Source organism: Haliaeetus albicilla, chromosome 1 (assembly GCF_947461875.1).
Source record: "Haliaeetus albicilla chromosome 1, bHalAlb1.1, whole genome shotgun sequence".
Lineage (NCBI taxonomy): Eukaryota > Metazoa > Chordata > Aves > Accipitriformes > Accipitridae > Haliaeetus > Haliaeetus albicilla.
In genome coordinates, this window is record NC_091483.1 from 15,164,720 (window position 1) to 15,183,741 (window position 19,022).

Consider the following 19,022-nt stretch of genomic DNA (forward strand, 5'->3'; position numbering starts at 1 on the left):
TTTATACATGTCCTTGAAAGTATCAAAATGGAAATGAAGATTACAATACATGAACTCGTTGGGAGTTTAGTAATGACATATGATTACTTTTTTCCATTTCATTCAACCTGAAGAACAGAAGTAGATGAAACTGTTCAACTTTCCTCCATCGATACAAACTGGCAATGCTGTAGCATAAGAATCATCAGCAGTAAGAGGACAAACCCACCATTTTCAATCACCATTTTCCTTACAAGTTTTTAGCAGCTTAAAATGAGTCATCCCATTAAATTAAAATCTCAGGGCTTCCTCCTAAGAAAAGCTCGTAAGATTTGGCAGGGTATAAAATTTTATTTATTTGCGGTGAAGATACTTTGGCCCTTAATATTTATGTTGTCTTATTTAGGAACAATGTTTGGACCTGGCTGAGCTGCAAAACTTTACTGCTCCTCCTATACAGGAATATAGTATTCTGCAGCAATTGGAGAAATACTACACAGTGAGACGTGAGCACATCAATACACCACATTCAGAGCCCTCTATTCCATGGAAAACCCACTGTTGGGGCTCTGCTCCCGCACCTCTATCTAAGCCCTCTCCTGGAGCTGTTGGTCCCATGCTCAAGCCAAGCAACAGCAGGAATAGAAACCCCTTATCTCAGACTAAAATATCTAACCAAAACACAAAACTGGTTTAACCGGCTGATTATGAGTTAACTCCACTGACATCAACAGCAACAGGAAGGCAAAGCTCAAATCCCACCATATTAACTTTAACATGTTTTCAAGGAATGTCAAATTCTGCTCTTATCGTTGTCGACAAGGCTTGTAATTGTTTCAGAAACACATAAGCATCACTGATGTCAAAATACAGCCACTAGTATGTCATAAGAAGATGCATCTTATCTGCAATGTTTTAATAATGTAAGTGTGCAATTTTATAGTAATCTAGAGCCTATATAGCATGGAAACTTTAAGTACTACCTTTTCTAAATTTATTTTTATTTAAAAATACAGTAAAATCAAAATGAGGTAACAGGATTTTATGGCATAGACACTATTCCTCCAAAAATAGCTTCCTTGCACATTTTGTATCTTTTTTTCAAATGCAAAAATGTAAGACATAGGATTTAGATATTATTTGTGTCTTATGATTTCTTACTATTTGTCACTGCTGTTGTTGACTCAGTACAACTCCGAGTTACGGCTGGAAAAAGAATTATCTTTTCTACATCTAAGCTCCATCAACAATATTCCATAGTACCGACATACATCATCATTATTGTGAAGGGTCCCTCCCCAGAGTAAACAAACAGGTTGAGAAACATAATATTTTTCAAATTTGGAAGTTTATAGTTTGTACTAATACCCACAACAATATTCTTTAAAAAATAAATATTTAATTTGTTTTAATAATACTATAATACTTATACCAGAACTTATTTCATTGAATAATGTTAACAATACACTTCAACCAGTAATTGTGTCAAACAACAATTGGGCTATAAAAGAAAATTATTATTTATAATATATATTAGTTCTACAGAGGGCAAACTGGTTACTGATTCACCTTCTCAATGCAGCCCTGGAATTCTGAATAGCTTGTCAACAGAGCAGCAAGCTCAGAGCAAACTCAATATTATTATAATAGAGCTATTTATCATCTTCTTCCCAGACTCCAAATCCCCTTTCAATGTCTTTTCCAAGTAACTGCACTCATCGCCATGACAGATACTGTGCTCAGGATCAACTTCAACTCTCCTTACAGAATCAAATCCAAGCTTTGACTACATCTTGCCGTTCACCTCCTCAAACTGTCTCCTGGATAGTCATTTCTGTCAATGCACAATGGAAACTGTCACCCAGGAGTGTCTCAACTTTCATTGTCTCCTGCCTTAAGTACTTCAATATCTTCCTTGGTGGCCTTGATATAATCTTGCCCCATTTGTATCTAACCAGAATGTAGATGTAAACAGTCTGCCCCATCCCTCCTCCTCCACTTAAATGTTAGCTCATTAGCTTATTTTTAAGCCTTTCTCATGTACTTCCTGTTTTTCACATCCATTCTTTCCTTTAGTAGATTAATTGTGCCAGCTTTCACTGAGTACCTCCCATTATGGTTGGAAGCAGTTCCCCACAAAAAAAAAAAAAAAAAAAAAAAAAAAATCTAAAATTTACCTGTTACCCTTTCTTCAAAACCCTTTTCTGCCATTATGGCAGAAAATTCAATATTGGATCCTGATCTGCTGAAAACACTGTATACCACGCTGATTGTTAGTATAAAGATTAATGATCATTGGTGCTAACACAACACAATTTTAAAGAGATGGAAAATCCCAAGAATAAGTTATGAGACTCCTCAGAATGCCACAGCACCATTAGAAACGTCATGAACCTTCATTTCAGGCTCCTACTTAAAACCCAACAACAACTTTTTCTCAGAATGACTTACAGATTTACACAGCTACAATTCATGGGCACTTTGCCGTATAGGGGCTTGAGATTTACCCAGCCTTCCCCTGCTGATGGAAAGTACGGTCATTGTGCGAGCTGTTACACTGATATGCAGGGTGGTTAGGAGGATCTGTGCCTGGACTGAATTTCTTTATGAACAACTACATCAGGGCAACCAGAGATCTGTAAACGCTACATGACTGGCTAAATTTCTGACATTACTAGCAGTTAAATACTGTTGCCATTAGACTCGAAGTAAAACTACATGCAATTTTTTTGTTCCAAGAAAATGTTCAGTGAGGCCCATTATCAAATGATGGTTGAGTACCCAAGGCTCAGATTAATATTCTGCCTTTTCATTTACCAATTCATGCTGCTTTTTTTTTTTTTTTTTTTTTTAAGAACAGCTTAGGTGCATGATTATAGTAAACTACTAGAAGTACCTGAAAGAGGCACAAAGAATTTCCTGTGTTGTTCACGTTAATAATTTCTACTGAAACAGTTCCTGCTTTGTGCCATGCACTCTAATGACCATAGTAACAGAAAAAGACTCATCACGTTGGATATGAGGATATAGAACAACTTAGAAGTGTAAAGGAAACATATCGAATGCTGAAAATACAAAATACTGAATTCTGTAAGGAGTACTCTGAACGAGTGTTACGCATCATGTTCAAAAATTATTTGAGGAAAGCCCTAATACTGAAGTCAGGTTACCAATGAACTTGTTTTTGCAAAAATACCACTAGCTGCAACAGTCCAGACACCATTGTGGAAAGCACAGTGAAAACCTGTGGTCAGTGACAATAAAATCAAAATAAAACAAAAACCAGCAGCAAGATATTAAGATGAGCAAGATGAGTCTGAAGGGGACATTCCCTCAAAGAACCTTTTTGGATCTGATTATTCTGTCTCAGAAAAGGGAACAGCAGGAATGCCATTTACATCATTAAGGACACAGCACAAATCTTCACAAATTGAAAGATGAAGTTGAAAAGATCAGTGTAATTATATGAAGAAGAGATAATTAAGAGGACATATGATAGAAGCACATAAACCACAAATGCTGTATGAAGACAAAGTAGTAATTTTTGATTCATTCAGCTTCAATAATCCAGTGATGCAATTCCCAGTGAAGCAAACATGACAAATTCAAAACCGAAAAAAGGAAGTGATTTTTGCCGCCACCAAGAAAAATTAGCTTCTGAAATCCACTTTCACAAAACATCAGAAGCAAAGTGCTTAGCGGGATTCAAAATAAGATGAGACACTTCTGCAGATTATATTTGCAAAAGTTTTATAATATTATAAAGGCGACAAAGTTCTGAATATTTATCAAACAGGAGCTTTGGAGTAAATACACACCATAAGCTTTGGGGCATGACTCTATCACTCATAAGTAAAGGAAGATTAGAAGTTTCCTTCTAAGGAAAGGAGCACAGGAATTATTTTTCCTAACAAATTTTACTGTAAAATGTACATGTTTATGGATAACCATTTCATCCTTTTTTGTAGAATAGAAGCAAATAAAATTACCTCATTTTTCTTTACAAGTTATGGTCCTGTGATATACAGGCAATAACCCATCAAAACAACAAAACATACTCTCCAGAAATAAAAGAATCATAGCCTTTTTACTATGTTGATTCTAAAACAGACAGATAATTACTACAGAGGATTTAATCCCTTCTGGGGAAGGTACCACAAAAATGAATAAAAGGATATTTTTCTTTCTTTCCTAATAGTTTTCATTAGGAACCTCTTGAAAACAGGTGCCGTTTTTCTCTTCTCACAGAATTTCCCAGAATTAGGTTCTGCTAAGGCTGACCTGACAGGTAACTAAGAACTAAAATGTAGGTTGTGCCTACCTTTTTTCCTGCCTGTGCTGGTTTTGGCTGGGATAGTGTTAATTTTCTTCACAGTAGCTAGTATGGGGCCGTGTTTTGGATTTGTGCTGGAAACAGTGTTGATAACACAGGGATGTTTTGGTTACTGCTGAGCAGTGCTCACCCAGAGCCAAGGGCTTTTCTGCTCCTCACCCCACCCCACCAGCGAGGAGGCTGGGGGGGCACAAGGAGTTGGGAGGGGGCACAGCCGGGACAGCTGACCCCAACTGGGCAAAGGGATGTTCCAGACCGTATGACGTCATGCTCAGCATATAAACTGGGGGAAGAAGAAGGAATTGGGGGGACACATTTGGAGTGATGGCGTTTGTCTTCCCAAGTAACCGTGATGGACCCTGCTTTCCTGGAGATGGCTGAACACCTGCCTGCCCGTGGGAAGTGGTGAATGAATTCCTTGTTGTGCTTTGCTTGCGTGTGTGGCTTTTGCTTTACCTATTAAACTGTCTTTATCTCAGCCCTTGAGTTTTTTCACTTTCACTCTTACCCTTCCGATTCTCTCCCCCATCCCACTTCGGGAGGAGTGAAGTGGCTGTGTGGGGCTTCGTTGCTGGCTGGGGTTAAACCACGACAATGCCTTAAACGTTTGTTTTAAAAAAACAACCAAACAAAACCAAAACAAACCACCCCCAAAAATCAAGCCATCAAATACATTAAAAATATTTTAAAACCTGTTTCTTCTATGTATATGTGGAGAACAGACTGGGATTTGCAAAGGCTTGAGAATATTTCATACTGTTCCTGAGAGCTGGAGGTTCTTTAAGTTCCTTTCGCATTTCTAACCACCACCATCCCCTTTTACTATCCAAAATTGTAGACAATATATAAGCTAAATTAAACCCATATCTTCCTTCCTGCCTTAAGACTCTTTCCCTTCCTTGGATATTTTATTACCTGGGTTTATCTCTGAAAGACTCAAGATCTTCAAACAGCATGATCATTTGAGATTAATTCTACGATTTGCATTTAATAGCACAGGAGAATTCTCCCGCATCACATGATTGCAAAGAAACTCAAATTCAGTAATACTTAGAATGGCATCCGTGGAATTTACATTTTAATCCTAAATTATATTTTAGTAACTAGTAATGGCTTATAGAATTTTTTACATGGTTTTTTGTTTGGTTGGTTTTTAAATTTTACTGTTTCATCAGGAAACACTGGCACCAGCTTAAGACAATGTTGCTTCAGCTCTATGATATAAGCAAAACCATTTTATTCTCATAGTTTATAACTTCATTTCTTTCTTTCATCTTGGAAGCATATACGTGGCAAGATTAATCACATTATTAACTGCATGATTACTCAAGCATTTAAACAGTTTTGTGGGTTTCTGTTTTCTTTCTTCCCCAATTTATTAATCAGAGTGCCTCATTCAAAATAAACAGTGAGAAGCTTTATGACACGAGCAACATAATAAAACTGTACAAAGCTTTTTTAATCACCTTAATGCCTTTACGCCTCTAATTTATACTCTCTGCAGCCCCACTGACATGAACCGACAAAATACACCCAACTTAGTGCTATTAGAACCACAGATAAGTAATGGTAAGTGCAAAATCTCTAGTTAATAACGTAAAAATTCAAATGCTTTTTGTGATGACAGAATTTGAGTGTGTTAAAATAATTATAAGCTTGGGAGAAAGATTATTTTTTGCTTTGGTTTTGTATTGTCCCTCACTATAACGTGGGGGGCTCTAATAAGACCGACAAGTTATATCATTTGCTCAATGTGGACTTTAAGACTGGGGCATGCCATGCACAAATATAACATCCGGAAATTTTAGCAGCCAGTCTCTGAGAAGCATTGCTGACTGGTACAGAATGATTTTCTGGAGTCTTCGAACATGGGTGGATTTTGCAGAAAACAACAAAAACCCCTCTTTGACAGGACAGTCAGAATGTAAGTTAACATTTTACAGCTTTCAGCACTGCTGAATAATAGGTAATGTTATGTAGAGGTAACTATCAGAAAACAAAGCAGCTAATGTTACTCCATTCCAATGCACTACAACTTTAAACACCCAATAACAAAGTGAAGTCCAGCAAATTTTACTTCATTAAGTCTGATACGAAAACTCCCGTTAGACTTTCAGCAAGGCCATCTTTTCCAAAATCAGCTATGAACAGTGAAATCAAGAGGACAGAGAATTATGTAGTGTTCATACATTAACAACATATTTTATCCTTTAGTTTATAAATTAATGGTTAATACACTGATCGTGTTTGAGGAGGGCAATTGTCTAAACACTACTCACAAAAATCTAGTTACACTTACATTCATATACTTTTATTTCTCTATGCAGTAACTGATGGAGAATAAGAAGATAAAGGTTTTACATCTTGTCTGATGCACAATGGGGTAAATTTTGCATATGCCTGTATTTGAGCTACATTTTACTGACACATTTGGGGATTTTTTAAGAGTTGAAAAAATTACTACTTTGAACATTTATGCTAGGTAGTTACTTGAAGTAAGGTTTTAAAAGTCCTTAAGTGGATAGCATATTAACAGTGCCCATCTAAATGTGGTTGATTCAGCTAGCTTCAAAAGTCATGGTAAGTTTACTCAGAATAACTTTTTAAATGTTATTACCTCTTACCAATACGATGTTTCCGCAGTGCTCAAAAATAAGTCATGTTAAAAATAACATGCAAAGGTCCAGAAAAATCAATGCCTGCTCCCAACACATGGCATTTCTGCCTGAGTCTCCATTTCTCTCTAGAAATTGTGTATTAAAAGGTAGTAGAAAAACATACATCTTTCAGACAGTCTGAACTTTGTCCTCATTCTGTAATGTTATGAGAAAGAAATTAGAAAACAGACAAACAGCATAGATTTTTCACAAGAAAAGGCTACTGGAGTTGGGACAGGTCAGCCATTCCTGATGCAGGAGGAAAGCTTGAGCGTGCTTTGTAGTCTGGAGAGAGGGTTCAAGGAAAGTTCAGCATCTATCCTTGAAATTTGTTTATGGGTTGTGACCACAAATGCCATGCGCCAAATTCAGCCTAAGTAGGTGGAATTTTCTTTCAGCCAAAGCCAAATTTGGTTCCAAGGGACGCAAAAGAGCTTTACTGGCAAATCTGAAAGACATGTGTACCACAGCTTCTACCAGACTCTCCTAATTCTCTTGCTGTGCTGATCTAGTGCGCCACAAGTTACAAGTTATCTACAACTGCAAGCTTAGATTATATGGGTCAACCAACTTTCGGAACCATTATTGTAAACTACTAAGTCTTTTTTGTAATCATTAGGTACGAAAAACTACTTGGCTAATCTTACATGATAGAAGCAAAATATCTGGACAAGATTTGTGTAAAGCCATGTTGAAAACAGGGGAAAGGACTTATTGGAAAACCTCAAGAAGGGAAACAAATAATTTCTTAATAAAAACCAGCAAAGCAGACTGTATGACCCTTATTAGAACAATAAAAATGACCACATAGCTCCTATTAAACTTCTTCCAGGGAGGCTTGAAGGATAAAATCTTTAATGCATGCATATCTTTAAAAACATTATTTCACGCTGAAAAACAAAGTTAAACATCCTTAGAGGTTACATATTTCAGAGTACCATGTCAGTAAATGAAAAAGTTTGTTTAACAATGAACACTGTAGTTTTATCAAGAGAGAAATAATCTTGAAGAGCTATGAGAAAAGGGAATTTAAATTATAATTTAAAATACAATACTGAATGGGATTAACACTTCACTTGGATATTTTGTATAGGTAATTGCTTCAGACCCGACTATACCGAAGCCACAATAGGAATAAAATGAAACAGGCTGAGGATGGTAAGAAGTGGCCTCCAAGACAAAAATGTTTATTCTTTTATACTAACTGGGGAAAAAAGATGCAGAGAAGAATACTTCAGAAGAGAATAGCCTAAAGATAGTACAGTGTAAATTTCGTACGAGTTCAAAAACTAACGTAACAATATCCTCCTAACATCATTTTGCTAGTTTACAAATGCAAAGAGTCTGCAAAAGCACACATCTTTGCAATTATTTCAAAAAGTAAAGCCCATACAAAGCTGAAGCTCCAACCCACACGCTCATACGATGATGACAGGTGACACAGATGCCCCATTCCCACCATCTGCTAGTATTCTACCACAAGTTGTTCCTCCTCTTGGTTGGTCTTACCGCCCTCCCTCAGACTGATACAATCACTTTGTTTCTCTCACACCCACACTTTCTTACTAGGCTTGAACAGCTAACCATGTTGGCAATCAGGAAAATCAGAACCACTTTCCCCAATCTTTGAGCAACTTTTACTTCTGTTTCTTCCTTAAAGCTTTTCTTCATTTTGGTAAGTATCAAATAATTGTTAAAAAAACCAATCCATGGTGATTCTTTACTATGACTTTATCCAAGGAGGTGAATGCTATAATAAGAAATAACAGCAAGTGCTATTACTTGCATTATGCCTTTGCAGAGAATAACGCAGTAGTAGTAAAAGTGGTTAAAGTAATCCTCTAACATTTAAAAGGCATTTGCCCATGGGGCAAATGAAAATCTGGGAAGTGGATGAACTGTGCAAGTCAGCATAATCTATTTTTATTGCTTACTAAAAAAACCTTACACATTAGTATTCTCAAACAGGATCAGGCCATAAATGCCTAAACACAGTATTAAATGAATAAAATAAAGTATTATAACAATTCATATGATTTTTATAACCCATCATCACCATGCGTAAGTACGTATCAGTCCATTGACTTTATTAAAAGCAAGATTCTGGTCTCCCACATGCTGTTCTATTGGCATAAAAAAAATCATACAGAAGCAGCAGATGGGGTGAATGAAAAAAGAAAAGAAGCTCCTATTGCAGGACAACCAACCACTGTAAACAACCACAGGCAACCCCTTCTGATGGAGGAGTTGCCTGAAAGTGCACAGGACGGCTTTGGGATGCAGCACTAGATCACAGTGTTACTCTTACGTAAGACCAGATGCCCACCCATGTGTGAGGCAACTTGCATGGGGAAAGAGGCAGTACCTTCTTCTACACAATCCATTATCATTGGAAAAAGAAGGTATGCTTTCAGGGAAGCCTAGGACTGCTTAAAATATTGCTTTTTCCCACAGTTGTATCAGCATGGCTCACAAGTATTCAAAGGGCAGGCTGCCATTTCAGTCGCTGCAGTGGGAATTCGGACACACAAAGGACTTGGGGACACTTGTGCTCCCTATCCTCTTTTTCCCCAGGCCATCCATATTGTAATGATCCTCAGATGTCCCTCCTGGTTACAAGGCCAAACATGAACAAAGGTTTCCTTTTCTTATGCCAACTAATTTACATTAGAGGAATGTGATTTATTTTCTCATTGCTTCTTTATTAACTACAAACATGTCATTTTCCACTGCTTGCATCTTGTTTGTCTGCAATATTAGCACTGCCCAGACACAAAGCCAAACACGCTACAATGTAGTTCACACCCTTGTCACATGTTCTTCCTTTATAAAATATGAACTTTTCAGAATATTTACATTGTTAACCAAATGTGGATGCTTACACATTTAAAGTCACGACTGCACTCTAGCACAGTTCATTGCTCAGAACTTATGAAGTCACTGGAGTCCTAAAAATTCTGAGCAATCAATTCTGTTGTTCAGTTACAGCTGTAAATTCTTAGCAGCCCAAAAGATCGCTATATTTTGCCTATTTCATACTACACATTAATATTTTTAGCTCATCACATTATTCCAACTCAGAAAAATAAAATTTAGTATTTACTATTGCTACTTCTTCTTCCTTACCTTCTCATATCCTCCTTTATGTGCAGATTGATCAGTTCTTTAGGAACATGGAAAGAGAGGGTAGTCTCAGCCATCTGTTCCCGGATCCGCATCCACTTGTTGTCAGAAGTAGGGAATCTATACAACTTACAGATTGGGTTTTTTAACACTGCAGAGAGGAAAAATTATATCATTGCTTTACTGTGGTTATATGACTCTTTGAAAATTTATGACAACAGTTTCATCCAAAAATAATACGTTATTTCCCCCCTTGCTTCCAGAATTAATTTCAGAACCATTAAAATTCTATTAAAAACATCCAATTTTTATTTAATTTATTATAGCAGTATGTGGATGACAAAGTATTACTAGTACAGTAGATAAATCACATTTTACCCTCACAGTAGGTATCCTGTGAATTTAGCATTTCAGTGTAGTGAGAATGTAAATTATGCTCTCTATTCTTACACTTAAGATACAGTTAGAAAAAACATAATGCACAAATCAACAATGAACTCACAGTCAACGCCACCGTTTACCATCTTAGAATCACTCACATTGCTAATAAATTGCATGGGACAAGCGAAGCATGCCTCAGAATTTAGCTGTATCTGATGCATCTTCTCCATGATACGCACACACAGAAGTCATTAGTACAAATAGATGGTGTGCATGTACATTAAAAGAAACTTGACCATTGACATGGTCAAGACGACGCCATTTTAGAGTCAACTAGATCATTGACATGGTGAAGAGACTGCCACTACATAGAAATAAATATAACAATCAGGTAAATATGTTACATGCACTGTTCTCAGATCACTGTTGTAACTTCACATTGGAAAATCACATTACTTGGTGTCTTGGAAAGTTATGCTTAAAACCCACCATGATTTTTATCTTAAAGCTCTCAAATGTTGGCTATGTTTCCATTCAGATCTTACAATGATGTTCTATAATACAGCTGGGAAATTTCCACTCTCTCCTTTCCCTCTTTTTTTTTTTTTTTTTTTGTTTCCCCTACTAGACTAATTTTCCAGAAAGCGCAAATGGGGAAAAAAGCTGAGAAAGAAAAGTTTTGTTTGACTACGTTGATAAGCTCACTTAGAGACAAATGATTGTCATTTAACACACACATCCACTGCTTCCTAACTCAGAATGACTTTGAACAGCCATCCAAATCCTCCAACAGTAGCTTTCTATCAGCCTTCTGGATAAAGCTGCCTTAGAGTAGGCTCCCATTGATCCGCCACTGAATGGTCTATAACTCAAAGGAATGCATTTCCCATGTGTGCTGCGAGGAAACTGTTGCTGTCAAAACGATATCTACTAATAGAAATTTCAGCTTCACAACTCACTGTCACAATTATTGCCTATGTAGGCTGGTTTATAGCGAATGAAAAACACGGATGAAGTTATTGAAGATACACAAACTATCTTGTCTATCTAATCAAACTGTTTTTTAACAGAAGTCCTTTAGGAAAGGCCTAAAACAAGACCACAGATTCAAAGATATCTGCAATAAAACAGTTGTTGGCAACTGATAAAGAAAGGAATGTTGTAAATAATCATGTTTAAGTAATTGCAGATGTATTGTTTTCTATTCCCATCACCCCACTGAGATCTCTTTAATCATTAGTCTTCAATAAGAAACTGGAAGCCATTTTAGAGTCATTTTGCATCTATTTATTAGTGATTTTACTTACAAAAACTAAATTCTGAATTACTGTTATGAAATAAGCTTAATAGATGCTTGGTAGCTATGGCATATAAATAACAGCAATTTTTCTTTACTACTAACACCCAAAATACCTCAATGTTCAAGCACCTTTACACACATTTTACAGCTTGAGAATTCTCACCACACAGACTTAACTATTGTCCACTACAAAAAAAAAGCATCTCCAAGTCCTGTGCCTATGATCAACTTATACCCAGTCTCTGGGCTTTATTATATTACTTGATTAAAATATGTTGTAATGCTTTCCTATTTTCCTCCTCTTTTGCTGAGATTGTTCTAATTAATGAAATCAGTTTTGTCAATAATATTGACAGTCTCTGACATCCACAAAGTAGATACATGGCACCAATCATCTTCCATTAACAAGACAGGAAATTACAATCTTCAGATGTCAGGGAGAGCTAAAGAAATCAAGGGCTAATTCAGGTCTGCTCTTAAACAGAAACCTGCCAAAACAGATGATCATTTGGGGTTGTTTGGGTTTTTGGTTTGTTTTGGGGGTGGTTTTTTTTGTTTGGGGTTTTTTTTTTTTAGTGCCCTCTGTTCACTAGGAAACAGGCTGATACTTTTTACCGGGACATTTCAAATGATGATGCCCCAGATGCAAAAGGCTCTTTTCTCTATTTTACCTTTTCATAGCTACTTCCTAAGAAGTTATCAAAGGATGGTTTTCCGAGAACAGTGCTTAAATTTGCACTCAATCTATTGCATCCAAAAATTCACATTTGTCTGTGAGAACCTAATGCACACAGGTAGCTCCACAATCTCTTTCCTCCCATCTCCCCACTATCACAGTGTGCTGGTTTTGGCTGGGATAGAGTTACTTTTCTTCATAGTAGCTAGTACAGGGCCGTGTTTCGGATTTGTGCTGGAAACAGTGTTGATAACACAGGGATGTTTTGGTTACTGCTGAGCAGTGCTCACCCAGAGCCAAGGGCTTTTCTGCTCCTCACCCCACCCCACCAGCGAGGAGGCTGGGGGGGCACAAGGAGTGGGGAAGGGACACAGCCAGGACAGCTGACCCCAACTGACCCAAGTGGTATTCCAGACCGTATGACGTCATGCTCAGCATACAAAGCTGGGGGAAGAGGAGGAGGTGGGGGGACATTTGGAGTGATGGTGTTTGTCTTCCTAAGTAACCGTGATGGAGCCCTGCTTTCCTGGAGATGGCTGAACACCTGCCTGCCCATGGGAAGTCATGAATGAATCCCTTGTTTTGCTTTGCTTGCGCACACGGCTTTTGCTTTACCTATTAAACTGTCTTTATCTCAGCCCACGAGTTTTCTCACTTTTACCCTTCTGATTTTCCCCCTGCCATCCCACTGTGAGGGAGGTGAGCGAGCGGCTGCGTGGTGCTTAGTTGCCGGCTGAGGTTAAACCATGCCACGCCACCACCATCACGGGAAAAAAACAAAACGAAACAAAAAACCCAACAGGAATGCAGCATGATAGCAATGATGACTAGGAATCACTTTGAAGATGTGGATCCAAAGTTGTGACTTTTACCATTATAAGAATTATTAAACTACTCTTCAGGTACTACCTCTGAGACTGCATTTTCAGATGGGGATAATCTCAAGTGTGTTGCAAGTTTTTAAAAAAGGCCAAAACATCTATCCATGGGTTTATTAAGGAAATTACATTTACAAACTCAGACAAAAGCCCAGGAATTTTGTTTTCACAAGGAATCCAATTAATTCCCATTTGCAGTCTTGCTGAAGCTTGAGAGTGTCAATAACAGCTGCACAATACTTTATCTTTGTCTTATAAACAGAACTACTGAAGTCACAAGAGTCCCAAAAATCTCAGGTGTATTTTCCTGTCCAATTGCAACAATTGCTTTTTAATTACAAGTTGTCTAAAAAAAGAAATCAAGGTGGCATGTAAACCCATCCAAATAGTAAGAATGGCAAGACTAGTTTTAGCTTTTATAAAAAGTAGTTATTAAAATGAATGAAAGTTTCATAAAGGTAATCCTTCCTGTGTTTAGACAGTGATCATGAACGGCACTGAACCCCGCCCCCCCCAGATGAACTGCAGTGGTTAAAAAGAGAAAAAACTATTTTAAAAGCCTTTCTCTATAGCATGAAGCCTAAAAGCCAATGCCATATATTTAACCATCCATATTTTTGGATGTTCTCATTTTTAAATTTAAAGACCTCTGTGCTTTTTATTCCATGCTATATCCTTCACACTGGTTTGCCTGCAAGTAAAAAATTAATAAAAGATTGAATACTTAGTTTTCATTTTTGTTCCCGATCAAACATAGATCAAAGCATACCACTGCCATATGCTAATTTACTAACAGTGTTTCTGTTCATATCTTCCTTTGTAGCATACGTTATTATGCATATAATCTCAGGAAGAATAATTTCAACTTTCTTAATTTTTTGCTTGATTTCAATTACTTTTATTCTCTTTTTTATTGTAAAGTGCAATATGTTTACATGCAAACAATTGGCAAACTCTCTAGTGTTATAAATAACTGAATTTTGAGACATATGAATTCAATCTCTTGAGGTATAAATGGAATAGCGATAAGCCTCTGTGAAATATGATACTCATTCCCACTCACTCAATAAGTGGCTCATAACTCACTTGAGGGCTCCGAGTTCCTTATATTAAGATTTAAATTTCAGAAGAATGCCAATGTGCATCTATGCCTACAGGCTTAAAGATTCACATAGGGGTATTTTTTCAGTTTCATAGTTTTGAAGGCCTGATAAACAACATGAGACAGAAAGAACCAGAAATCTTTACAACAGTATACACATGTACTAAATACATATATATATATATATGGAATATATACTGTACTGTAGATAGTTCTGTAAGTACACAGCAGGGAAAGTAGTGCAGGCAACGTTGATGTTTTCAGGTTGCCTGCAATATACTTCTACCACATTACTGATATTGTTCCTTTCCCTTCAGTCCTTTTTTTTTGATTGCCTCTAGTTTTGCCACACTGAAATTTGTCTGGCTTAAACTGATTATTTTTTGAAATTTTCAGTTAAGGTGGTCCAGCTGCACAGAACGAGGCCAGAAATCTGCAACAGAAAGTTCTGTGCTCTATAAACTTGAATTCTGACGGTAAATCTTTAACAGAGATGTGCATCTTACCATGCACATGGCAATCCACCCAGATCTGACAATGACATAAGCCTTGGGAAAGAAATCTCAGTATGTAAAACCACAAAACTTGAACTTAACACAACGTACATGCACCAAGGGTCTACCTTTACCGAGAATTCTTGCATCCTTCCCAGCTTCTAATATCAACAAGACCGTGCACATGTCATTCGTACAGAGTGGATGAATATGTTTTTGGGCAGACCTACTGTGTGGTACAATACGCTTAAGGGCAGCACTGGCACCCATATGAGAAAGCCAGTCTCCAGGCAACACAAAGAGCTTTGATCCACACAAAGCCCAGTCATGGAGGCATGCTGGGGAAGAAGTCTGACTGGTTGGGCAAAGAGGCTGGCAGTTTAAAAGGAGGGCTAAAATCTTCTAAAAAAAAAGAAATTGACAATTCAATAAAAAAGTGGGACTGACAAAACCTTGAACTAGTGCCAGATGTCAGCATGGAAGTGGAGGCAACGCTGAGGTGAGAAGAGGAAGTCACAAGTACAGGAAACAGACTGACGAATAAGTATTTATTAGAACAAACTTCCGGTGCCTATAAACTCTTTCCAATATCCTGAGTGCTGTCATTTCTTGCATATGCATCTGCAGTTCTGCTCTTTCCCCTCAACTCTTAAAATAATAATAAAAAAAATTAAAAAAAAAAAAAAAAGGACAAAAAACCTCCATGGTATGTTTAACTTTATAAGCCCTAGCCATGTTGGGTGGGGTGGGGCTTTTGGTTTTTTTGTGTTTGTATATGAGAACTATAAACATAGAAATGTTAAGCAATGTCTAGATATACTGTAGAATCATTTGCAAGTACTCTTGACAAAGTGATCTAGAATTCATTATTCATAAAACTGACATCTACCTTGGAAGTTCCAACACTTTCAACAAAATACATTCCCCAAACTAGAGCTTTTCCCCATCCAAACAAACTCAGCAGAAAACCCCAGTCAAACCCACCCAGCAAATTGAAAAAAATCAGTTGTGAATCAGTAACTTGTTCTCTGAACAGAAACATCATTGCTTTAAGACCCACTTATCTGGATGACATACAGAATCAGAATCAAAGAACGGCTGCACTGAGTTAGACCAAATCATTTGACTGGCTCTGTATCTTTTCTCCAAGAAGAGCCATAAATAGATACCTAGTGATGCAAGATACTCTCCCTGCCTCCAGCTATTTTCAGTTCAGGAATTTCTGGAGCCAGATGTAGTTCCTGTACATCTAGTAATTTTCAATTAATATCTTGTCCACAAACATACCTAGCCTCACACTGAACTGATGAGAAGAAATGGCAGTTCTGAAGAAGAAATTTTTCCCTGCTTCTGATCTAGTGGCAACAAATCACAGGAAAAAAATTACAGCATTCATACATACACAGAAAAAACTATTTTTTCAAGGTTTCTAGTGCTTCCTTGAGACTGCAAAACTAGCCTAATAAGCCTGTCCTATCAGTGAAGTCATATGAAAAAGTTTCAGTAGAGGTTTTAAAACTTCAGTAACATTTCTCCTCAACTCTGCAGCAAATACACAGAATTCTTGACAGTGCTGTAGTTTCAGATGACCCATGCAACATATTTGTGACATTGTTACTGCAGAGTAATGGAGATTCATAAACTTGGGCTAATAAAACTTTTATGGTGCAGCATATCAGCATGTAATATTTCTCAATATAATGAAAGAGAAATAGATCTAGTTCAACACTGTACACTCAAGCCCAGAGCTGACCTAGAATTGAGAATGCCTTGCCAACAGCTTCCTTCATTTTAGGACATATAGCTTCCAGATCAAACTGAAATTGCCACTTCATCAGCTATAAGACAGATTAATTCTCCAGGGTATTCAATTACAAATAAAGCATAATTACTTTAACAGAATGTCATGCAATGACATGACAAAAATTTATGAGGTTAATTCCATGCCCACCGAAGTCACTGACAGTCTTGAAAATCATTGAACGGTAAAGATATAGGAGTGGGAGATTTTAGCAGTGTTTCAGAAAGCATAATTGACATACATTTCTGAAAGTTTTCCTCCCATTTCTCAGTAAAATGATACTGTCAAATATGTATAAAACATTAAAATATTAAACTTAAAAATTTGTGCATCATTTGACGAGCCTTTTAAGAGCTCTGCCCCGAATCTTTGTTTTTTCTTCAGGATCTAACATAGCATTGCAACAGCCATCTTTTATGGATGTTAGAATACTTACCTGCATTTAATGAAGGCAAGTTGTCTTTACCACTTATGCCTTCAGCGGTTGTACATTCACGAACCAATGCACACTACAAAAGAAACGCAATCACTAATGTAACACGTTCAGGTGTTACAAGGAAATTCATAGCAGTTTCTAAATGGCAGACTAAAAAACTGATAATATAACTTCCCAACCATTAATTATAATTTACAGTTTTCTCTTTATATTTCTGTTCCAATATACTGTAACACAATCAGAATTACGGCAGAGAAAATTGCAAAATATGATCAGGTATTCCATAATAAACCAGAAAGTTTTCCTACCAGTACAATGGCAGAGGTTCAAATAATTTTTGACAAGTTCTGTGCTTTCGGAGAGGTTTCTTTTGACAAGGCAGTTTTCACATGCACAGTGTCAGAAAGCATTCAATGAATTTTTAAACAAGGGAAAAGCAGAAACCACAAAAAGTCTTTAAAAATATGCTCATGGTTTGTGATTAAAGTCATTTGTTATACAAGTGAATTGGAAGATTTCTTTTATAAGCTTAGTGTATAAAATAAAAGTATAAAACGTTTATGGAAAAAATCAACTAGTGTAAACCTATGTTAAATGTACTAGGAAGTATATTTTTAATACTCCTCCTCCCCCCAGTCAGAAAAAACCCCCCACAGATAGCCTCTAAAGGTGATAGGGAGGTATGTTCCCAGGGCTTCCCGGGTTTCTAGATGTTCTGTTGCAGAGCTTGAAGCAAAGACCAAGATGTGATGTACTCTCTACCAGTTAATATCTCAGATTGAATTTAACTGTCACCTTACTCTTCCATGAGGAATTCCCTGCACATAGTTTATCTAACGAGTTAGCAAACCTAATTCAGGATTTAGTTCTTTGAAGTAATTCAGTAACTCTGCATTCTCACAATTGCATCCTCACTATGAACGTATAAACCAAGACTCCATGATGCAACTAATCCATAAAAACTAAGGACTCCTTCAAAGACCACAGAAAACACAGCTGTCGCAAGGCTGTTCTTTCTTGACAACTATTAGAAGCCCCTAGAAAAATGCTCTTAAAGAATTCTGGCTCCCCCAAGCTAGACACAGCTCATTAATTACATCTCAAATAATTGTGAGAAGTTCATTCCACATTTTGAAATGGAAGAAAAGCAAAATGAAAGAGAAGGCTGAAAAAAACAGTTCATGTTGCATATCTCGTGGAAGTTTTATAGTACAAAGCCAGAAAAATTTCACAGTGTTTGTTGGCTTCTTTGGAACTGATCCCACTGGTCCATTGTTTTAAAAGGGCATTGAAGTCTTTTGAGAAGAATGGTGGGGAAAAAAAAAAAAAAAAAGGTGTAAAATCTATCCTCAGAGTTTGGCCCAAAAGCAGACTGTTTTGGCTGAGCAGAAAAGGTATTCAGAGCAATGCCCTTTTCCCCAAAAATATATTCTTATATGTTACTTCCAAACAAAAAAATGCAGTCCTTAACTTTACGTTCCCTGTAGCATTATCTAAAATTAGGGTTTTTTATTAAGAACAGAATATACCACAGTGTATAGTAGTACACCATAGTATAAGGGCTGCAAAAATTCTGTCAGTGAGAATGGGACTGCAGAGGCAGAGATGCCAGGAGGAGGCAACTCTGTACAGGTATGTCAGTTGCCATCAGCCAGGGACCCATTTAGAGATATCTTTTTTATTAACTGCAAATCATTCAAACCCTGATTTCCTCGCTCTGAGCAGTCATTTCTGAATTTCTCCCAAGCCCAAATCTCTTGGCATCATAGACACACCCCATCCATTCCACCCTCCCTCCTTTGGTTCTCCGTTCCTCTCAAATCCACTCCCCCCATATCATCTCCAGCTTTGGTCTCCACTGC

The 19,022-nt window shown here is 37.2% G+C and overlaps 1 protein-coding gene across 9 annotated transcripts in view; it reads right to left on the bottom strand.

Moving 5' to 3' along the window:
* INPP4B (inositol polyphosphate-4-phosphatase type II B) overlaps positions 1 to 19,022 on the bottom strand; it is a 339,117-nt gene that overhangs the window by 101,529 nt on the left and 218,566 nt on the right. For all 9 annotated transcript variants that reach the window (XM_069779819.1, XM_069779787.1, XM_069779811.1 and 6 more), the window contains 2 exons: positions 17,161 to 17,233; positions 10,096 to 10,243 (listed from right to left, as the gene is read on the bottom strand). In XM_069779819.1, coding sequence (XP_069635920.1) covers positions 10,096 to 10,243; positions 17,161 to 17,233 — 221 coding nt within the window. The remainder of the gene's footprint in view (positions 1 to 10,095; positions 10,244 to 17,160; positions 17,234 to 19,022) is intronic.